At 37.0% G+C, this 24,736-nt stretch overlaps 1 protein-coding gene across 3 annotated transcripts in view; it reads right to left on the bottom strand.

The window, feature by feature from the left end:
* The window catches only part of PHF6 (PHD finger protein 6), a 61,472-nt gene that overhangs the window by 9,775 nt on the left and 26,961 nt on the right, over positions 1 to 24,736 (bottom strand). Inside the window, exons 7-12 of one of the 3 annotated variants that reach the window (XM_053579930.1) lie at positions 13,682 to 13,848; positions 13,372 to 13,515; positions 12,009 to 12,113; positions 8,595 to 8,728; positions 3,555 to 3,684; positions 33 to 3,222 (exon numbers count right to left, since the gene is read on the bottom strand). In XM_053579930.1, the coding sequence (XP_053435905.1) occupies positions 3,555 to 3,684; positions 8,595 to 8,728; positions 12,009 to 12,113; positions 13,372 to 13,515; positions 13,682 to 13,848 (680 nt within the window). In that variant the 3' untranslated portion in view covers positions 33 to 3,222. Of the gene's footprint in view, positions 1 to 32; positions 3,223 to 3,554; positions 3,685 to 8,594; positions 8,729 to 12,008; positions 12,114 to 13,371; positions 13,516 to 13,681; positions 13,849 to 24,736 lie in introns of those variants that run through there. The other 2 variants (XM_053579931.1, XM_053579932.1) reach the window with 2 other exon arrangements.

Genomic DNA, 24,736 nt, shown 5'->3' with positions numbered 1-24,736 from the left:
ATTATACATTTTCACAAAAAAGACACAAATAATGAAAGTCATAACTCATTTATTGAATGAATAGTATATGCAAGAATACCAATAAAAGGAAACTAATACTACAAACTACAATTTCAAAAATAAAGCCAAGATAACAGGAACAAAATATACATGAGAGGAATGTTTGATTTTGACCCATAATGCATTCCTTATTTTTACAATTAACCTAAATGTCTGTTAGAAAAGAACTGTATACCTTGGTCTAACTTTAGTGCTTTTTAAAAAAGCAACAACACTCTAGAACACTTTTGCTTTTGCTTTAAGATATTTGAGATTCACACATTTGTTCAAGTACATAGATTCTGATTCAATAGTCAATCTACAGATTTCTTAATATCTTGAGTTGCATGTACTTCTGAGCAAGTACTATCTGAAATTCTAAAATTGTTGATCCTTAAAATAAAATTTATTTCAGTTGTGGGTTTTTAATAGACTGAGATGATAGTAAACTTCATCCCCCTCCCCCCACCAGGAACAAAGAGTTTTTATTAAAGTATAGAAACTCAAGTCTATCTTTCTATTCTAAAGAACATTTCATACTAACATTTCTGGTAAGGCAATAAAATGCTCCAGAATAATCTTCAATATATGCTTGCAAAGATTACACTGTTTAATATCAATAACAAAAAAAAAGAAAAAAAAAAGAAAAAAGATATTTCAAAATTTCAGGCTAAAATATGCATAAAAGACAGTTATGGCAGTATTTTTTGAAATGATGTAAATGTTATATACTTATCAAATAATGTCATGCTTATTAAAACTATAGTTAAGGACTTAAGAGATGTACAGTAAATACACTGCTGAGGTCCATCTTCTAAATATTAATACCACAATGTAATTACTACCCAGATGATGATGATGCTACTTGGGAACTTAAGTACTGTACAATTTTTACATTGTAAGGCACTTTTACTCAGCATGTGATGAAAACATGGTTAGAGAATCAAAATGTTGGAGGTTTACAACCAAACATGATTATTTCATGTGACTTCAATGTACATTTCAGTTTTTAATGAAAGATTGTTTAGCCAATCACACCACAGTGAGAGAAAAACAGGTAGTCAGCCACTTATCTAGCCAACCAAAAGGTAAAGTGCTATTCTGGTTGGTAGTGGCAGAAAAAGGGCTGAAGAAATCCATACAAAGTCATACATTTTACTACATAACAAATCCATCACTGACAGCTATAGTATTTGAAGTCCTTTACATAATTATTGACTGGCCATGATTACCCCAGCACCTTCCATTTTTCCTAAAAAAAAAAAAATGATTACAGTAGTTGTCCAAAAATGAAGGAGCTCTGTTGTCCCATGGGTAAGTCTATGGCACACAATGTAAAAAATGATCTAGACACAGTGATTTAAAGATTTAAGAAGTAATGATTTTCAAGCTGTTATAAGGAAATAAAGTACAGATCCTTTGGGAAAAGTCACATAGCTTGGTAAACAAACATCTAGATCTGTCCTTGCACTTCAAGTCATGATGAATTTTGAAAATTAATCACATACACACAAAAAACCCCAAGGGCATATTAAGAGCAAGAGGAGAAAACACACAGGGCAACCCACTACTAAAGCTAGTTTCCTTCTAAAAATATCAAATACAAGATGGTTAAAATAAAGCAAGCATTGAGTCCCTTGATTTAAGTAAATGTGTCAATACACACTTGACAAACGTGATCATAAGGGACAAGCAGTTAAAAAACATCCGTCATTAATAAGCACAGTGTAATTTTCCACCTGTTACATTTTAAAAATGCTGTTTATCAGCTGCAGAGTATCACAATGTACAGTTAACATGTTATTTCTTATTTGCAAATCTGCTTTATTGTGGTAGGTTAACTAATAATTCAGAAATCAGAATCCCCTCCCCTTGGTTTGAGGTGCTATGGTAATATTAGGCAGACCACAACTAAAGTTTTTTGGTTTTGCCATAAAGAAATATATAAATGTGCTTCAGCAGGTAAGTGGAAGAAAATATCACTAGCTATAAATGCCAGTGTGAAAATCCTTTTTAAAAAGCTGGATTCTTAGGCTTTCATAAACAGTTCTGCTGATCGATCAAACAACACTGAGCCCCACTAGAAGAAAAGCAGGGCACAAAAGCCTATTTTATAGGTAATAAAAGCAATGACTGAAAACGTTAAAAATATTAAATAAACTTTCTAAAATAGTGGTCACAAATTAAAAATAAATACTGTTTTATGCAAAGACTGTCTTTTTTTTCGTTTTGTTTGTTTTTGTTTTTTTTTTTTTGTTTTTTGGGGTTTTTTTTTGTTTTTTTTTTTTGTTTGTTTTTTTTACTCCTACAGCACACGAGATCTCCTTACATACTTTGGGCCAGTATGTGAAGTGTTCCATACAACAGGGCACTTGAGAGGAACAGGTTAGGGACATGGTATCTAAAATCCTTAGCAAATGTTAACCCCTTAAATATTAAAGAGGTTTAATTTGCTCTTGTCAAATACATTAGTTTAAACTTGAAAGGGTTCATTATGCCAGAAGCCCTTTGTATGAAATGATAAGAGAAAAGGTGTACTGTCATGAGAATTTTGGCATAAGCACTGAAGCTCATAGCTTATAATCACCAGTTGCCCGTGTCTGCGCTGGTCAGTGAGAACAACCTTAACAGGAATCAAACAAAAAGCTTTAGCATACTTCTTAGAAGAGATTTTTAGCATGTGCTAAAATAGCCAAGATAAAAAGAAGGTTCATTTCATTTCTAGCCTCCATTACTTGAGTGCGAAAACAAAAATCCACAAATTTACCATGTGTTGCCACCAGCGGCATGTTTGCATTGTAAAGTAAAATTTGCTTATGCTTTCCCTTGAGTATCAATCCACTAAACAAACACTCTAGACAGCAGAACTTTGTTCGGTCCAGAAATATAGCTTACTTCATTTCAATGTCTGTTTGAACTGTTGACACTATACACAGGGTTAACTAGTGTTTCAATTGCTTCTGAGAAACTGCAAACTACAGCTACGTAATATCAACATATCAAACGCAGCCTTCTAGTGAAGGCTCATAAAACAAACAAGACGTTTTAAGCAGTTCAATGAAAGATCTAATAGTTGGGCAGTAAACAGTTACAAACCCTTTTTGATTTTAGAAAACAGTGAAAAAAGAATAGCAGTTATGGATGTCTTATTCATTCTCAGTTTTCTAACTCTGTCCCATGAACCTGTTTAAAAGATGATAAAAAAATGTAAAATACGATGCTTAAAGGGAACACAATTAATATCATGCTACTGAGGAATGAGAATATCTTATTGATTTGACGTTATGACTACATTTATTTGTAAAGTGGAAAGCTTGTTTTTACGATTACAAAATCAGCTAGTAAAAAAAAAACAAAAAACTACTATACAAGCCTACAAAATCCTCAGGATTCTAGTAACATGCTTTTAATTTAACATAATAGGACTAAAAAGTCATACTGTATACCACTACTTCAATATTTTATCAGCTTGTACTATATTCTGACAACATATCCCATAGAATTAACTTTCATACCTAGTTTCCATTAAGTTGCTGCTGAGTTAGCTGTTGCTGATCAATTTCTATTTTTCCCCGGCTTTTACTCTCTCGTTCCTCATCTTCTTCATCTCTTTCATCATTTCCACTATGATTTTTACAATAAAGTCTACAATGACGAAAGACAAAAATCTCAAAATGCTTTGTCATGGTTAATGAGAATACATTTATGCCACTGTTAGGGGGATGCAGTTGGTGCTCATTTAAAACATGGGTTTACTCATCCACACTTTAAACAATGTTACAGGTCTATTTTTCTCTACAATGTACAAAAATATACTATTCTAAAGGTAAAAGTTCATCTGAAATAAAACGTCTGGTTTAGGATGACAGTTATTATAAGGCAGTTCTTCATTTTGCTCAGTGGGATTAAAAGTAAAGTTTTTGACCAACTTGAAAATAACAACTTTCAGGTATATGGACAAAATAATCAAATTCTATACATTTGTTTCATATACATAATTTAAAATCACATTTTAGGAAATATATATTCTATAAATATACTGCTGCTCTCAGCTCAAATTTCATGAAATAATTTTACTCAAACTCTTCAGATGCCTTTTTTTTTTCCTTTTGGAGATAGTGTGTCACTAGGTCGCCCTTGGTAGAGGGCTGTGGTGTCACAGCTCACAGCAACCTCAAACTCTTGGGCTTAAGTGATTCTCTTGCCTTAGCCTCCCAAGTAGTTGAGACTACAGGCGCCCGCCACAACGCCCGGCTATTTTTTGATTGTTGTTGTAGGTGTCATTGTTGTTTGGCAGGCCCGGGCTGGGTTCAAACCCACCAGCTCCAGTGTATGTGGCTGGTGCCCTAGCCACTGAGCTACAGGTGCTGAGCCCCCTTCAAATGCCTTGTCACTGTTAGTGTCCTGGCTTTCACTAGAATACATTTCATGAGTCATCCAACTGTTTTCTGGTGCTGTAGTTGGCTATGTCTTACTTAAGCTAGACTGGTCCCTCCAACTTTTTTTTCTCATGTCACTGACTTTAACTCTCCTGCTATTTATTAGTGATGCTATGATTGATGATTTGGTTAAGGTGGTGGTGATGGCCAGATTTCACTAATGTTAAGGAAGTATTCCCTTTAAAACTAGATAGTAATCCCTGGAGTGATACACTGATATAATGCTGTTCCAACAACCTTTCATTTAGGTATATACACTGTCAATTTGAAATTCCCTGAGTTCTTAATAAAAATAGTAAGGTAGGTGATTTTAGACAATTAAAGAAGAGTGGGCTGATCTGAGCTCAGTTTTAGGTAAATTATACACAAGATGATAATGAAACACTACTTAGAAAATATTCCTTGGACGCCCTCTTGTGGTCAACAACAGATAAACACGATCATATAGGAATTTTCCATGTCACAAATAGATGACCTAAACTCCGTCTAATATTTGAATAGAATAAGGTTGGGGAAGGGTTGGGGGCACTACAACAGACAACAGTAATAACTGACTTCAATCTAGTTAGTTTTGGTCATTTTTCTTTTTAGTCTTAGAACTTTTTTACTAGGGAGAATTTCTACTTTTCAAACTATACACTGGGAACTATTTTTTTTTTTTTAAATCATGAGGGGCTTTCACAGGACAACTTACGGGGCTCTTCAACAAGTAGGGGGAGAGAGGAAGGAGTGGTAGCAATTGCTCCATATTAAGATAGACTTGAGACATATGAAATGCAATGCATGAACCTTGTATGTATCCAGATTTGAAGAAATTATACCTAAAATGACAGTCTCAGCTCAGTACCTGTAGCTCAAGAGGCTAGGGCACCAGCCACATACTCTAGAGCTGGTGAGTTCAAATCCTGCCTGGGCCTGCCAAACAACAATGACAACCGCAACCAAAAAATAGGCAGGCATTGCGGCAGGCGCCTATAGTTCCAGCTACTTGGGAGGCCGAGGCAAGAGAATTGCTTAAGCCCAAGACTTGGAGGTTGCTGTGAGTTGTGATGCCACGACACTCTACCCAGGGTGACAGCTTGAGACTTTGTCTCAATAAATAAATAAAAAAATAAATAAAATGACATTTTCAAAATAATTGGGGAAATGTGAAAATGGATTTGGTATAAGAAGATACTAAGAAATAATTCTCGGGCTTAAGCGATTCTCTTGCCTCAGCCTCCCAAGTAGCGGGGACTACAAGTGCCCACCACAGTGCCCAGCTATTTTTTGTTGCAATTGTCATTGTTGTTTAGCTGGCCCAGACTGGGTTCAAACCCACCAGCCTTGGTGTATGTGGCCAAAGCCCTATCCACCATGGTACGGGCGCCGCCTAAGAAATAATTGTTAATTTAGCAACGGTGAAGATGGGATAGTGACTATGTAAGAAACACCCATACTTTTACAAGATGCATAAACCGAAGTACGCAGGGATAAACTGCCAAGAGATCTGGAATTCTGCTTTGACATACATCAGGAAATAAAACCACAGGTAAGGCCAGGAGCAGAATCCTAGCACTCTGGGAGGCTGAGGTGGGTGGACTGCTTGAGTTTAGGTGTTCGAGACCAGCCCAAGAAAGAGCGAGATGCTGTCTCTAAAAACTAGCCAGGCAATGTGATGGGCACCTGTAGTCCCAAGCCACTTGGGAGGCTAAGGCAAGAGGATCACTTGAACCTAGGAATTAAGAGATTGCTGTGAGCTATCATGCCATCTATCTAGGGTGACAGTGAGACTCCATCTCAAAAACAAACAAAAAAAATCACAGCTTAACAGTGGCAATAAATTGGTGACTGCTAATATGAGGAGTTATTATACTATTCTATTTTTGTTTACATTGGAACATATTTTTAATAGAAAGTTTCCTCTAAAAGCACAGGCATGAAACACTGTGCCCAGCCATTTTCCGTTTTCATGTTATATCAACTTAACCCTGCAGAAGAATATTAAAAGTAATGCTAGCAGTTAGCACCCCTGTCTTGTTCCTAATCTGAATGATTAGTCTACTGGCTCTCAATTAGAGATGAATGATGAATCACCTGGGGAGTCATCAAAATACACAGTTTGGGCCTCAACCCAGACATACTAAATTTAAATCTCCATGGGTTGGGTTCATACATGAACATTTTAAAAGAGGGTTCTATGGACTCCCAGGTGATTCTTTGGCTCACCCCAGTTAAGAACCATTGCTCTTTATTATAACAACAATAAGCTATCTGCTGTTGTTTTCCCATAGACCCCCTATTAAGATTCCTAGCTTACCAAGTGTACTTTGGTTATCTTACTTTAAAATTCAGAAATTGATGTTGAATGTTACCAAATGTCTTTTCACCATCTGTCAGGAAGGTCATAGGATTTTTTTAAGGCAAGTGTAAAACAAAGTTTATTGAAGCAAAGAAAGATAGGTTTAGCAAAGAAAGATAGGTTTACAGAGTAAGATACATTTGCCATAGATAAGGAATGGGTCTCCACTGTCACCACAAAAGGGAAAAGAGGCTAGATTTTTCTTTATAAATTATAATAAAGCACATTAATCTATTTCCTAGTATTGAAATCTTTAAATTCTTAGAATACAGAGTTGGATTTGATTTACTAATATTTTATTTAGGATTTGTATGTATGTGTGTGTATATACTTATTTACAGAAGTGAGACTGGTCTACGGTTTTTCTTTCAATATCTTTAGTATCTTTCTTAGGTTTGGCATCACAGTTTTATGTAAGCTTTACTTATACTCACAGAACGAACCAAGAAGTTTTCCACCTCTTGCTATGTGCCGAACCTCCTTAAATAACATTGGAAGTTTCTGTTCTTTAAAGGGTTGATAGAACTCGCTTGAAATATTTGTGCCTTTATTTTTTATGGTGTATTAATTTATTTAGTACATATTAATTACCACTCTAAAATTCTGGAATGAGGGAGATATCAAATGAACGTAAAGCAACATTTATTAAGTACCTACTACCGTGTATCTAGGCTTTAGACTATCTATAAAAAAACAGAAAAGATGTGGTCCCTGCCCTCATGGAGCTCACAGTCCAGCTGAAGCAGACAGTCACTATCTGTGCCTTTATTATTAAACAAAGTTTGGCACATTTTCTAATACAGTATTAGTACCTTATGCAGGCACCCACGGGACTAGGTGACTGTGTGAACTGTTTTAACAAAGAATCCTAGACTACTCTGAAGTCACTGGTTTACTGCACGCTAAGCACGTGAGAGTAAGGATGTGCTTTACAATTCTAGAAGACAAATCAAAGTTCAGGGATCCCTACAGACTTATTCTCTATTTCATTAAAGGAATGGAACCATTATAGATACACCCTGATACCACAAGCCCAAGGTAGCACAAGTAAGTGGAAGATTCATAAAAAAGAGGGTGACATGCACCCCTAATTCTCCAGACCTTACCCTTCCATCTTTTAGCTTCTATTTTTACAACTACATCTTGTTTTAAGCTACCAATAATTCTCACACGGCCCATCACCAATGGCCTCCTAACACATTTCCCCATTTCCACTCTTGCTCTGTCCCACTGGAGAATCTGCCATATGCCATCCTTTCTACCTAGACTATCCTCTACAATGTTCACTTTTGTCCTTCATATCTCAGCTCAAGCACTATTCCCTTCATAAAATTCCTAAACACTCCCCACTATATGCCACTACATATTAGTTTAGCTCTTCCTTCTTATATGTTCTCATAGTATTTTGTCACTTCTTTAGAACATTTACATAGTCTGTAATTATTTGGCCATTTAATTAATAGGTCTCTCCTAACAGATTGTAGTCTTCATGAGGATACTCTGTGTGTCAGCTTTGATCATTAGCCTAGGCCAAGCTCCCAGCACAATGACTGGCACATAGTGAGCGTAATTAATATTGGATGAATGAATGCTAATCCAGGGATATGTAGTCAGAAGAAAATGCCAGTTGCCACACTCATTCTTTATATGATGTGCTCAGTATTCAATACTTGACTAAATACCACTTAAGAATACAGATCTAGTAAACTAACATCTATGTAATGCCAGTTACTTATTGACATGTTTATGGAAATGGACAAGTGTTATTTTCTTACTTGTAAATTCCTCGTGACATATTTTCAATGTACTTAGCTTTGTCTTGTACCCCACAGTGGTAATGGTAAGTCTTAACACAGGCTTTTATTTCACATCCAATAGTAGCACCAGGCTGACTGCAAAGGGTACACTTCTGTTTAAGGAAAAAAAAATAATAATCATAAGCAGTATTTCAAAGTTTATGCAACCTTATTCTATTTTAGTCATATTTTGGCCAAACATTCTAGTTTACAAAGAAAACAACAGCCATTTTATATTGAAAAAGAGTACATTGAACTTATTATATAGCATGCAATTAAAATAATGCTGCAATTTAAACTAAATTTTGAAAAATTTACTAATATTAAGCCATCCACTTATGTTTCCATTATTTACCATTGGTAAATTACCAGCTTGTTAGAATAACTGTATTAACTATTAGAGTTTTGACATCTAAATATACATAAGATGCACCTTAAATATCCAAATACACAAAAAGAAGGAATAGTTTAGTGGTTGACTTCTTTCCCTCCCTGAGATCAAATCCTTTCCTCTTGTAATTGGGGAAAGAATGAGAAATCAGGAAAGCAGTCCCCCTAGATAGGCAAAAGGACAGAGGAAGAATAAAGGAGATGAAATCTTTACTAGATTAGCCTTGCCTAAAGAATGTTGGAGATTCAGGGCGGCGCCTGTGGCTCAGTGAGTAGGGTGCCGGCCCCATATACCAAGGGTGGCAGGTTTGAGCCTGGCCCTGGCCAAACTGCAACAGCAACAACAACAAAAAAATAGCCGGGCGTTGTGGCGGGTGCCTGTAGTCCCAGCTACTCGGGAGCTGAGGCAAGAGAATTGCCTAAGCCCGAGAGCTGGAGGTTGCTGTGAGCTGTGATGCCACAGCACTCTACTGAGGGCAACAAAGTGAGACTCTGTCCCTTAAAAGAAAAAAAAAAAGAATGTTGGAGATTTGAAGATGCCTGTTGAAAAAAGGATTTCACGGTCAAATAAGTTTGAGAAACAATAGGTTGAACAGTTTGCTTTATTGCAGAATTTCTTACTCCCTGTTCTCTAGGAAGAGGGGGTATAGTAAACAGTTTCCATGTATATGGAACTCTAGATACCCTTTAATCTTTGGAGGGATGGGGAACATCTTAAAGGACTAATTAATTTCCTTTGGCGCACACCTGGGGGAAATGCTAGCTTAGTGTTTACCTTATCTCTCAATGGTGCAGAGGTAAACAAAGTGATGGAGAGATTGGAAGTGTTATCCTAGTTATCTATTTAGACTTTAGCTGTATGATACACTATCACTTGGCATGATATGATGAAGTAATTTCCCCCTAATTTCTGGTACTATGGGTTCTGCTACAAAAAAGTTTCATTTTACAAAGAGTAATCAAGGCTAGGTGCAGTGGCTCACACCTATGATCTTAGCACTCTGGGAGGCCAAGATGGCAGGATCATTTGAACTTAGGAGTTTGAGACTAGCCTAAGCAAGAGTGAGACCTTGTCTCTACTAAAATAGAAGAAAAAAATGCTGGACCATTGTGGTGGGCACCTGTAGTCCCAGTCACTCAGGAGGCTAAGGCAGGAGGGTCACTTAAAACCAGGAGTTTGAGATTGCTGTGAGCTAGGCCAATGCCACAGCACTCTAGCCCAGGCAACAGGGTGAGACTCTATCTCAAAAAACAAAGAAATAGTAATCAAAGCACCAATAAACTAAACTGGATCTAAATGGAATAGATAACATCAACAATGTTCACACCTTCAAATACGCAGTTCTACAAAGAAGGGTCATTTCTTTTTTTCTTTCTTTTTTTTTTTTTTTCCGAGACATTGTCTCACTCTGTTGCCCAGGCTAGAGTAGAAGGCATCATTTCTAATAGATTCAGACAAAGATCATAAATATCTGAAACCATTACAAGAAAGACTGAAGAGGAACTTCACAATGGAGGGATTAGACTCACCACCTGAATCTAAGGCTCAGACATTGCAACTTGTCTGATGTGATGAAATATGGATGATACACATGTCATCCTGTTCTACCTGTGAAGTATCCTTACCCCTCAGAAAGTTGAAACTGAATCTAACCAAACCTATCCACGTAACTACTACTTTAAAAGAAATATGGCAGATAGAGGGACAAGTCAAATGGTATCATGAAAAAAAGCAAACAGACAAAAACGTGGGACATTCTACAGGATAATTCATTTTCATCAACAAGTAAATGGCATACAAAACAAAAACAACAAAGAGAGGGAGGAGGACTGTCCTAGATCATGTAAGGGGTATATAAGAACCAAATGTAACATGTTGAATGTAACATGTTAAATGTAACATTCATCCTCTGTTGAATCTTGATTCACCTAAATCAACCTTACAGAGATAGTTTTGAGACAGTTGGGGAAATACCAATATGAACTAGGTATTAAATGACACTGAAGAATTATTGTTAATTTAGAAGGTACAATGTCATTGTGGTTAGGTAATGTTCAACAATAAATTGTTCAATTCTTAAGAGATACATACTGAACTATGTAGAGGCGAAATTATATGAAGGGTGAACTCTGCTTTAAAATACTTCAAGCAACAAGAATAAAAAAAAAATAGATGAAAGGAGTGCTGCAAATTCTTGATTACTGATGAATCAAGGTGACAGACATGTGTTACTAGTCTTTCTAATTTTGACATATTTAAAAACTTTCACAACAAAAACATTGAAAACTTAAAAGTAATTTCAAGCAACAACTGCTGTCTTGAAGAAAAAACGTTGCATTGTACTGACATTTTGTAATATAAGCTTTAAAGGAATAATCCAGAAAATGTCAATATTTCTTAAAACTACTTATTAGTAATTCAGTATGTTTAAAAACATGAGACTAAGGCACATTTTACATAGGAAACTTTAAATCTATGATAAACTTTTTTTTTTTTTTTTGCAGTTTTTGGCCAGGGCTGGGTTTGAACCCACCACCTCCGGCATATGGGGCTGGTGTCCTACTCCGTTGGGCCACAGGCACCACCCTACGATAAACATTTTAAGGTACATAACCATTTATGTGCATTTTAACTAAACAGAAAGGCCTGAAAAAAAAATTTCCTTTAATTTTATACAAGACAACATTTTAAACTTAGTAAAATTTGTCACATTCATATCCTCATTTATTTTATTAAAGGGCTCACAAATACCTTGAAATATAAATATTTTTAGTATAGTTCTCTTAAGTAATGAAGTTACATAGAGAAATTAAGTGTCAGTAACATTAACATCCTTTATTATAATATAAATAAGGGAAATAAATACTTTAACATATGAACTACTTTATGTTAAATTTTTGGATGACTCGATAAATTTAATAAATTTAATAAATAAATTGTGTTCTAAATTTAAAGCAAAATTTTGAGAGTAATTCTGAATAACAAATATAAAAACTACTGACCATTCTTTTTCCTCGCTTAATCTCCTGAAGTACGGTTTTAATATCAAAATCTCCAAATTCTGCTCTTGATGTTGTTGTGAGCTGGACTGTGCCAGAAGAAAATAACTAGGGGAAAAAAATGCAGGAACATTAACATTCAGAATCCTTGTGAGAAAAAGATTAAAGATAATAACAAATATCCTATATTACTTTAATTTCCTGAGAAATATGATTTTACCTTAATAATCAAGTACTAACTCAAATGTTTTTAATACCTTCACACATCTGATTAAAATATAACCCAAAATATAGACACTGAAATCAAACTAAGATTGCTTGTGTGGAGCTAAGATTAAATAACCCTCTTTGAACAATGAAGAGCTCATTGATGTCACCTCATTGTCTCAACTGTTTTTACATTTCCACAAAGCTAAGAGTAATACTGAATAACAAATATAGCTTATTTAAAGCTTTAAAAAAATAGCTTAAATTGGTAAATTTCATCCGTAGATACAGACAAGAACCACCTGGGGATTTTCCCCCTAAAACAGACATGTCTGGGATCTGCCCCCTGGGGTTCTAGGTATACATATTATAGAATATCCTCCCCAGGTAAATCTGATATGCACTCTGGTTTAGAATATAACATAAATAATAAAATTTAAAAAACCTAATCATAAATGGGTGAGTAATTCAAGACAATGTAATTCTGGCTCAGCGCCTGTAGCTCAGTGTTACAAGCACTGGCCACATACCCGACCTGGGCCTGCTAAACAACAATGACAACAACAACAACACAACAGGCATTGTGGCGGGTGCCTGAAGTCCCAGCTACTTGGGAGGCTGAGGCAAGAGAATCGCTTGAGCCCAAGAGTTTGAGGTTGCTGTGAGCTGTGACGCCATAGCACTCTACCAAGGGTGACAAAGTGAGACACTGTCTCCACAACAACAAAAAAGGACAACATAATTTAAAAACATCCATGTATACTGCAAGTCATGCCTGGATCTAAGGATGCTAAGATAAAAACTTACCCTCATCTTAACTTCAAGGAATTTGAGAGTCTACTATGAAGACAGACTCATAAATGAATAACTGTAATACAGTGAGTTAAGTACCAATAACAGAGATATTAGGTTACAGTGGAGGCCTAAAATATCTTTCACAACATGTTTATAAAACTGCAATGTAATTGCTTCAAATCCTATCAAAACATAAAGGCTATTATTTTTCAAAAGCTAAAGTTTATTGAGATTTGGGCTTATCAGACCTATTATTCATAACTCTAAAATATTAATGCTGAGGGGAAATGCTATATTTGGTTACAAGCTAAATGATTTTCAAAAACACTTGGGCTTAAAAGAACACAGAAAAAACCATGCTCACCATGCACTTGTAATGCGCAGCTGCCTTTTTGGCATTAAATATATGCAGTTTTCCTCTTGCCTCATTTTCTTCCTCCCCAACATGACAAAATCCACATTTAGGCCTGGTGTCACTAGGGCTGCTTCTGTGTGGAGACCTATCTCTCTGCAAAAGTAAAAGAAAACAGAGAACTTTAAAAAATCCACAGAAAATGCTATCAGTACTTCAAGCTTATTTAACATTTCAAATGATGAACTTTACCTATAGATGCTGTTTAAATAAAATATTCATAGTGCAACAAAAAGCAAGAATCCAACTCTTCTGTACTTACATAGGAACTACTTTCCATTTCATCTGTTCCATGGGAGGATGTGGACCTGGTATCTTCAGACAGTCCTTTAAAATTAGTTTTTCTGGGCCTTCCTTTGCGACTTTTCTTTTTATTTTTAGGTGACGAGGGCTCCAGTTCATGCTCATTGAAACTTTCCTCTAAATCAGCTGCATAAAAATGAACAAAAGGTTTTTACAGACCAATCTTAAAATGAGCATTAGTTTATGGGTCCTCAAGACATATGTTTATCCTTAGAATGAAACTGTCTCAAGAAATGAGGAGAAATGGCCTGGGATATGTTCAATATATTAATAGCTACCTAATGTTTTAGATAAATGCAAAAAAAAACAAATACAAAAAAAGTTTAACAAATTAATATTTAGAATTAGCTCTTTCATTATTTAACTACAGGTTTCAAAATAATTTTATGTCACACTATTGGTGAAATTAGAATACTTACCTAGAAAATAAACTTGCTATAACTTAGAAAACTAAGTGAAAATAAAATGTAAGTATATCTATGCTAGCCAATACAGTAGCCAATACTAATATGTGGGTTTAAAAAATTTAAATCATGCTGGGTGTGGCAGCTCACACCTATAATCCTAGCACTTTGGGAAGCTGAGGTAGGAGGATTGCTTGAGGCTGGGACTTCACGACCCCATCTCTGTAGAAAAAATTTTAAAAGTGAGCAGGGCATGGTGGTACACATCTGTAGTCCTAGCCACTCAGGAGGCTGAGGTGGAAGGATTGCTTGAGCCCAGGAGTTCCAGGTTATAATGAGGTATGATCACGCCAAGCCACTGCACTTTAGCCTGAGTGACAGAGCAAGACTCTGTCTTTAAAAAATAATTTTAAGTCAGTTCATAATTAAAAATTAAGAAATTAGTTTCTCAGTCACATTTACCACATTTCAAGAGTTTATTAGCCATATGTGGCTAGTTGCAACTTTATTAGACTGTTTCCATCATTGTAGAAAAGTTCTATTGGACAGCATAGCTATCATGAAAACTGAATGAACAGATTCAACAATTAAGTCATTTATTGAAGTAACTGGTCAAACAACTGAACACAGATTAAGTATAAAAGAAAAATTTTAACATAAGTGGTAAAGGAGCTACGTTCTAAGTTAGTTGTGTATACTTTAATGGATTAAAGAAAACTTATGCCAAAATTTTAGAATTGCATTTCCTGGCAGTTTGAAAAGAATTTATATCATTAGTGGAAGGTGTTTCATTCAGTTATTCACTACAAATATCTACTGAGGGCCTACTATACACAAAACAATGCATTTAGAGTAAAAAAAAGGTATAAAAACCGAGTGGCACCTGTGGCTCAAAGGAGTAGGGCGCCGGCCCCATATGCTGGAGGTGGTGGGTTCAAACCCAGCTCCGGCCAAAAAAAAAAAAAAAAAAAAAAAACTGCAAAAAAAAAGAAGGTATAGAAATCAAGTGTTCATTTGTCTTAGGGTCAAACTATAGAAAGTTTTAGGCATAGCTCTTCATTATTTTGTCCTTTACCATGTTATTTATTGTAATTCTAAAGATGAATTTCTCAATGAGAAAGCATATCAACTATTCTCAGATGCTAATATCTTTTCTAATACATCCGAAGATTTTTGTTTTTTAGAAATAAAGCACATTTACTATGCTAAGAAATGGGTAATTCGAATACATACTTGAGTATATATAGAGAATGTAAGTATTAGATTGTTTGGAAGACAGCAATTTATATAAATATAACTTCACATAACAGGATGTGAGCAGGTTAAGGGGCAAAGGTAAAAGTTACTGGATAGTGTTTTATAGGCAATTAGACAAATTCATGTGAACAACTCTTCCTCTGAAGACAGAGGAGTCAATTAAAGATGTCTTTTGAACATAACACTATAGCAAATATCATTATCAGAACACACTACCCACTTTAAATATTCAAACTGACAATTTTAAGACATGGAATGTCATTAAAGCAGTTAGAATTACTTCCACTTGCCAAAAATCAAACATTCTTTTTCTTTTTTTTTGAGACAGTCTCAAGCTGTTGCCCTGGGTAGAATGCTGTGGCGTCAACCAACAACTCTTGGGCTCAAGTAATCTTCTTGCCTCAGTTTTTCTATTTTTAGTAGAGATAGGGTCTTGCTTTTGCTCAGGGTGATCTCGAATCTATAAGCTCAAGCAATCCACCCACCCAGGCCTCCCAGAGTACTAGGATTACAGGTGTGCACCACTGGGCCCGGCCTAAAAATTCTTAAAATAAAAAAACATAACTAAATGCTCCAATTATTTTGATATATGTATGTCTACATATATAAAACATTGTTACGTATATACATACAGATATGTAACATATTCCATTATCTATAATGAAAGCCATATCATTAACACCATCAATAACATTACATGATTAAGCATCTATAAAGAAATTACTTTAGAACTGATTCCATTATCAAGCCAACACGACTAGCTTTCCACATGACAAAATTTATACTAAATATGAAATCAAAATCAGCATAACATTTTTAAAATAAATTAATTCTGGGTACATAACAGTTATTTAACAGCATAAGATTTTAAAGAACTTCAAAAGGACTCATAGATTTAACAATATTAGATATACAAACTTCTGAAAAGGAAAAGTAATAAAAGGCAAATAATAAACTGGAAAAATATCTGCTGTACCTTTGACAAAGAATCAATATTCTTATAAGCTGATTTAAAATTTAGGCCCAAACAGAAAAATATATCAAGGATATAAGATAATTCACAGAATATAGCTAATAAACATACTTTAAAAATACTTAACTCTTCTAGAATAGAAGTGCAAATTAAGTGATATATTACTCTTACATTATAAGTACATAAGTATATAGACACAAGGAAGATTACTACAGTATTATTCATAATTATAAAAAAAGACCTAACTAATTTTTATTAAGAGACAAATCCTTTAATAAATCGTGGTTGTATTTATTCTATGGAATATATACATGGAATAATATATGTCAGTAACTATTACTATGTTTTAAAAGTGGTAACATGCAACGTCATGGAAATACATTTCCATGTGCTCCTGGAAATTAGGAAAGGGGCAGTTTATACATGCACAGAACTGGCCTGGAAGGATACGTGAGAAACTGATAGTAGGGTTTGCTTTTAGGAAAAGAATTTAGAAGATTAAAGGACAATGGTGGGAGGAAAGCCTACTTATAGGGAATATGCTCCCAAGACAAGAGTCTCACTTTGTCGCCCCTGGGAGAGTGCCCTGGCATCATAGCTTACAGCAACCCCAGACTTCTCAGCTCAAGCGACTCTCTAGAACCTCAGCCTCCAGAGCAGCTGGGACTACCTTCCAAGACGCCTGGCTAGTTTTAGAGACGCAGTCTCGCTCTGGCTCAGGCTTGTCTCAAACTCCTGAGCTCAGGTGATCTGCCCGCCTCGGCCTCCCACAGTACTGGGATTACAGGCGTGAGCCCCTGCGCCTGGCCTGTGAATACGCTTTTGTACTGTTGATTTCTGTATAATGTTCCCCTACTTATCCAAAATACGATAAAAACGCTTACCCTCATATTCACAGCTGCAATTTCTAAAAATCCATACCGATAAGGTAGGTAACAAAATAAGGTTGCCGCAACCTCGTCAAATTTTCCCAACTTCTTATGACCTCCCCTAGGTTATCTACGTCGCTTTAGAACGGCCAGGTTCCTTTCTGTTACCCTTCTTTTCTCCTTTGGTATGGCCGCTATGGGGCATACTTAGCAGGACACCAACTCTCCTCTCCTTCCCCAGGCATTGTAAAGCTTTGTTTGTGCTTTTACTGATTCTCTTCTCTTCTTAATCAATGTTTTACTCATCTAACGTTTTCCTGGTTTATGCTCTATTTTTCTTCCTCCTTCTAAGTTCTCATCAATGTGTTACTCATCTAACGTTTTCCTGGTTTATGCTCTATTTTTCTTCCTCCTCCTAAGTTCTCACATCAGTTAACAGTGTGAAGTACAAAGGAACACTGGACAGAAAGTCTGGAACTGCTACTTATTAGGTCTTAACTTGGCAAGTACTTTACCACTCACATGGACAAGCCTCTTTATTTAGTATTAAATGGGATGAATGCTAATATCTTCCTTATAAGGCTATTTTAAGAAATTATTTGCAGAATTATATTCACAGCCGCTATAGTACGGTTCTTGCTGTCTAAGCCAGTGCCGCCTCTAGTTTGCTGAGCCCCAGCCAAAGGAAAAAGGGGGTAAGGAGGTCTTTATATCACAGCCGGTACAAAGCAGACTATCTGCAAATACACCGGTGGCAAAGCACCCAGAATGCAACAGGTTGCAAAAGCCTCTACTGGGCCAGTGAAGAAACCTCATCGCTAAAGGCTTGGTATTGGTAACCTTGTCCCCACCCACCCCCTGTGAAATCAGACGTCATCAGTTCACTCAACTTGATTCACAAACTTCCTTTCCAGTGTCTGGTAGGAGAAATTGCTTAGAACTTCAAAACAGATTTGCGCTTCCAGAGAATAGCTATTGGTGCTTTGCAGGAGGCAAGTGAGGCCCATCTGCTTAGCCTTTTTGAAGATAGCAACCTCTGTGTGTTACCCATGGGAAACATGTTGGCAATTATGCAAAAAGACATCCAGCTAGCGCGTCACGTATGGGGAGACCATATTTAAGAATCCACTATAGCTCAGCGTTTAGGGCGCCGGCCACAGACACCGAGGCTGCCGGGTTCGAACCCAGTCAGGGCCTGCCAAACAATGAAAACTACGACAACAAAAATCCAGCGCCCCTGGTCCCAGCTACTTGGGAGGTGGAGGCAAGAGAATCGCTTAAGCCCAAGAGTTTGAGGGTGCTGTGAAATGTGACACCACGACACTCTACCAAGGGTGACATGGTGACTGTCTTAACAAAATAGAAGGCGGCTCGGCGCCTGTGGCTCAAGCGGCTAAGGTGCCAGCCACATACACCTGAGCTGGCGGGTTCGAACCCAGACCGGGCCCACCAAACAACAATGATGGCTGCAACCAAAAAATAGCCAGGCGTTGTGGCAGGCGCCTATAGTCCCAGCTACTTGGGAGGTGAGGCAGGAGACTCGCTTGAGCCCAGGAGTTGGAGGTTGCTGTGAGCTGTGATGGCACAGCACTTTAGCCAGGGTGACAGCTTGAGGCTCTGCCTCAAAAAAAAAAAAAAATCCACTATAATGGAACTTCATTTTTTTTTTTTTAAATTCTCTTCTGCCTGTTGTTGGTAGTTTTAAACGTTACTTTTTTCCCTATGGGGTCAAAAGATACCTAAGTATATAACTGTGAGTGGAAAAACGGGACAGATATCAGGTATTGGCGATTTTTCCATTTTCATGTGTATGTGAATTTTTAATATAAATGCAGTGACATGAACCATTAATTTAAGTCAAAATGTTTCAGTGAACAAGTTTCAGGAATTCAACTTTGTAACAATTATAAGCCTATAAACTTTTATGAATAATGTCAGCATTTGGATATATATTTTTTTTCAGTTCTTTTTTTTTTTTGGTCAGGGCTGGGTTTGAACCTGCCACCTCTGGTATATGGGGCTGGCGCCCTACTCCTTTGAGCCACATGCGCTGCCCCAGCATTTGGATTTTTAAAAATCAAGTAAATTTCATATTGATGGCAACTAAATGGTGTTTGTAGCATTTTTTTATCACATGGTAGACTCCATCCATTCACTGTAGTTTTTCTGAGCTGTCCTATATGCCAGTACATGTTTTTAATGTTGTCTGTGTTCTGTTCTGTTCCTATAAGTTTGTTATTAAAATATATTAAACTATCTTGAATAGACGTTAAGTTCTCTGTCCACAAGGGGACTCCCTTCTAAATTCCCCAAGGTACCCACAAGCAGCAGGTACTCAGTAAATGTTTGCTGGAATTTAAAATAAAGAAGAAAAGGTAAAAGAACAGGTTTTAGCATTGAGGCAGGCATCACCACCTCTGCTTTGAATCTTTATGGTTGTGGTTGCTGCAAAAGGAAAACTGGAGGTCACTCCACCTGCCTTTTCTAGTTCAAATGTGATGAGCATTTGCTCTGCACCCTCCAAGTCACTTGTGAACTCAGCTTTCTGTTTTTCTTCAGGAAAGATAACAAATTAAGAATTTATGCATATGTATTTCACATATACACATACATATATAAATATGGAGTAGACTCTTGGGCTCAAGTCATCCTCTTGCCTCAGCCTCCCAAGTAGCTGGGAGTACAGGCGTCTGCCACAATGCCGGCTATTTTTAGAGACAGGGTCTCACTCTTGTTCAGGCTGGTCTGGAACTCCTGAGCTCAAGCAATCCACTCGCCTTGGCCTCCGAGAAGGAGGCGTGAGTCATGGCACACAGCCCAAATATATTAGTCTTTATTCTTTTATTATTTTTTTTATTGTTTGAGATTCATTGAGGGTACAAGGAATTAGGTTATACTGATTGCATTTGTTAAAGTCCCTCTTATAATTGTGTCCCACCCCCAAGTGCTGTGCCATACACCATGACCCCCATCTACTTCCCTCCTTCCCACTTGCTCATTCCCCTAATCCCCCCTGTATTAGATTATCTACTGCCTTCATATTAGAATTGAGTACATTGGATTCTTGCTTCTCCATTCTTGTGATACTTTACTAAGAATGTGTTCCACCTCCATCCAGGTTAATACAAAAGATGTAAAGTCTCCATCTCTTTTTAATGGCTGACTAAGAATGTGTTCCACCTCCATCCAGGTTAATACAAAACATGTAAAGTCTCCATCTCTTTTTAATGGCTGACTAGTATTCCATGGTATACATGTACCACAGCTTGTTAAGCCATTCCTGGGTTGATGGGCATTTACATTATAATATATTGTTATAATAATCTTGTAATATTATTATATTTTATTCTTTATTTTTTTGAGACAGAGTCTCATTATATCACCCTTGGTAGAGTGCCATGGCGCTACAGCTCACAGCAACCTCAAACTCCTGGGCTCAAGCAATTCTCTTGCCTCAGCCTCCCAAGTAGCTGGGACTACAGGCGCCCACCACAATGCCCGACTACTTTTTTTCTTTTGAGACAGAGACTTACCAGGTTGCCCTCAGTAGAGTGCCATAGTGTCACAGCTCACAGCAACCTCCAAATCCTGAGCTTAGGCGATTCTCTTGCCTCAGCCTCCCAAATAGCTGGGACTACAGGTATCCACCACAACACCTGGCTATTTTTTTGTTGCAGTTTGGCTGGGGCCAGGTTTGAACTTACCACCCTCGGTATATGGGCCAGTGCCCTACCCAGTGAGCCACAGGCGCCACCCACCCGGCTATTTTTTTGTTGCAGCTGTCTTTGTTGCTTTAGCTGGCCTGGGCCGGGTTCGAACCTGCCAGCCTCGGTGTATGTGGCTGGTGCCCTACTCACTGAGCTACGGATGCCGCCATATTTTATTCTTAAAATTTTTTTTTAACCAGTCTGTGGCTGGTGAAATATGTATTAATTATTCTTAGTTAACTCAGCTAAAACAAAACCTGTTGTCTGGGATTTATTTCAAAATAATCCAGATGCAGGATGTATGTAGGGGATACAAGATGAAACAAGACTAGCCATGAGCTGATGAATGCTGAATTGAGTGACAGTCCATGGGGGTTCTTTATGCTGTTTTTTCTACTTTTGATTATGTTTGAAATTTCCTATAATGAAAGTTTACAGAGTATCCTAAATCAAAGGTGAGCATATACAATGCCTAACACAGTACTTTGTACATGAGTAGTTAATAAATCTGGTGTAACAACCCCCCTTTCTAAGTTTCTTTCTTTTTTATTTTATTTTTATTTTTTTGTAGAGACAGAGTCTCACTTTATCACCCTCGATAGAGTGCCATGGTGTCACACAGCTCACAGCAACCTCCAACTTCTGAACTTAGACGATTCTCTCGCCTCAGCCTCCCAAGTAGCTGAGACTATAGGCGCCTGCCACAACGTCCTGCTACCAAGTTTATTTCTTCCTTGGGTAATCCTGGTCAGCCATTGGGTATTTTTCAGGGTTCTTTTAATTCCTCTTAGTAAATTTCCTATAGCTAATCAATCATTCTTTATATTAAACTTTCTCTATTAAAAAATCTGCTGCATCAAAGAAAGAAAAAGGAGTCAGTTCTATGTGGTGGAAAGAACACAGTATGTTATTAAAATTTTCCAAGTTAAATCACAAGGACAATTTAAATTCCACTTCTTTCCAAAAAAAAAAGCACAGAAAAAGATGAATAGTAATAAAAGTAGGTAGAATTTTCAAAGAATAATAATGAGATGGAACACAGTATTTACAAACACCCTCAGAGATATTACAGGTTTGGTTCCAGATTGCTACAATAAAGTGAATATCACAATAAAACAAGTTACACAAAATTTTTGGCTTCCCAGGTTACACTATAGTTTATTAAGTGAACAATAGCATTGTCCAAAAAAGTCCATAACATAATTTAAAAATACTTTATTGCTAAAAAAAAATGCTAACAACCATCTGAGTCATCAGCAAGAAGTAATCTTCTTGCTGGTGGAGGGTCTTGCCTAATGTTGATAACTAATCAAGGTGTTTGCTAAAGGTTGGGGTGGCTACGGCAATTTCTTAAAAATAAACCAACAAGGAAGTTTGCCACACTGATTGACACTTTCATTAAAGATTTTTCTGTAATACAAGATGCTGTTTGATAGCATTTTATCCATAGTAGAACTTTCAAAACTGAAGTCAAGTCTCTCAAATTCTGCCACTGCTTTATTAACTAAGTTTATGTAATATATGAAATGCTTTGCTGTAATTTCAACAATGTTCATAGCATCTTCATCAGGACCAGATTCCATCTCAAGAAACCATTTTGTTCATGCATAAGAAGAAACCCCTCATCTGTTCAAGTTTTAGCATGAGATTATAGTAATTCAGTGACATCTTCAGACTCTACTTCTAATTTTAGTTCTCTTGCTATTTCCACTAAATCTGCAGTTATTTCCTCCACCGAAGTCTTGAACCTCTTAAAGTCATCCTGTGAGAGTTGGAGGAATCAGATTCTTCTAAACTCTTGTTAATGTTGGTATTGTGACCTCCCTCGTGTCACAAATGTTCTTAATAGCATCTAGAATGACAAATCCCCTCCAGAAAGATTTTAAATATACTTTGCCCAGACTCATCAGATGCACCACTATCTTTGACAGCTATAGCCTTCTTAAATAATAAGGCTGGAAAGTTGAAACTACTCCTTGAAACTATTGACTATATAATGGATTTTGTGTTAGCAGGCATAAAAACATTAATCTCCTTGGACATCTCCATTTGAGCTTTTGGGTGACCAGATACATTGTCAATAAGCTGGTTGGCATCTTCTATCCAGACTACTAAAACTTTCCCCCTATCAGTAATAAGGAGATTTCACTTTCTTAATATTCATGTGGTCACTGAAGTAGTGATTTTAATTTTTAATTTCCTTCAAGAACTTTTCCTTTGTATTCACAACTTGGTGAACTGATGCAATAGCAAAAGGCCTAGCTTTCAGACGGTCTCAGCTTTCAACATGCTTTTCTTACTAAGATTAATCATTTCTAGCTTTTGACTTAAAGTGAGAGAAGTATGACTCTTTCTTTCACTGGAACACTTAATGAGGCCATATGCGGTTATTAATTGGCCTAATTTCAATTTCTCAATATCACTGTGTCTCAGGGAATACAGAGGCCTGAGGGAGAGGGAGAAATACAAGGAAAGGCCAGTTGGGGGAGCAGTCAGAACACATTTATTAAGTTTGTGGCCTTACATGGGCAGTTTGTGGCCCCCCAAAACAGATGCAGTAGTAACATCAAAGATAACTGATCACAGATCACCATAACAGGTAAATAATGAAAAAGTTTGAAATACTGGAGAATTACCAAAATATGACAGACACATGAAGTAAGAACATGCTATCGGAAAAAATGGTGTCAATAGATTTGCTCAACAGAATTGCTACATAAACCTTTAGTTTGTAAAAAAAAAAATACAGTATCCACAAAGCACAATGAAGTACAATAAAACAAGGTACGCCTATACTGAGCAATCACTATGTGCCAGGAACACTGTTAAAAGCTTTATATACATGATTTTATTTAATCCTTACAATAAATCTATGAGGTAGGTTTAAAAAAAAAATCACCCAAATTCACAGATACAGTATCTAAGGCTCTCTTTTGAGAGTTATCAAATAACTTGCTCAAAATCACCTGACTAGGAACTAGCAGGGCTAAGATTCAAAGACAGATCTGATTTCAAAGCCCGTATTCTATGCCTGGTGCTGTGGCTCACGCCTGTAATCCCAGCACTCTGGGAGGCTGAGGTGGGTGGATTGCCTGAACTCAGAGGTTGGAGACCAGCCTGAGCAAGAGTGAGACCTCATCTCTAAAAATAGCTGGGTGTTGTGGTGGGCGCCTGCAGTCCCAGCTACTTGGGAGGTTGAGGCAAGAGAATCACTTGAGCCCAATAGTTTGAGGTTGCTGTGAGCAATGATGCCATAGCACTCTACCAAGGGTAACAAAATGAGTGTCTCAAGAAAAAAAAAAAAGCCCATATTCTTATTAACCACTGCACAATACTGCCTTCTCAGTGCTTCATAAATCTATCCAATGCTACTAAACATGAAGGTTTTTTTTTTTTTTTTTTGTAGAGACAGAGTCTCACTGTACCGCCCTCGGTAGAGTGCCGTGGCGTCACACGGCTCACAGCAACCTCTTAACTCTTGGGCTTACGCGATTCTCTTGCCTCAGCCTCCCGAGCAGCTGGGACTACAGGCGCCCGCCACAACGCACGGCTATTTTTCTGTTGCAGTTTGGCCGGGGCTGGGTTTGAACCCGCCACCCTCGGCATATGGGGCTGGCGCCCTACTCACTGAGCCACAGGCGCTGCCCAACATGAAGGTTTTTAAAGACTTCAATATCATATTAAAATCTCCCTAAGTTTCCATTTAAGAAAAGGAATGAAGATTGAAAATTGTAGCATTGTCTAGAGAATAAAAACAAGGAAAAGAAAACACAAAGTGAATAATAAAGTAAAGTAAGCAAAGTC

The sequence above is a fragment of the Nycticebus coucang genome, chromosome X (assembly GCF_027406575.1).
Source record: "Nycticebus coucang isolate mNycCou1 chromosome X, mNycCou1.pri, whole genome shotgun sequence".
In the NCBI taxonomy this organism is placed as follows: Eukaryota; Metazoa; Chordata; class Mammalia; order Primates; family Lorisidae; genus Nycticebus; species Nycticebus coucang.
The sequence above is the reverse complement of the archived record's forward strand: the minus strand, read 5'-3'. Positions and strand labels throughout refer to the sequence as shown.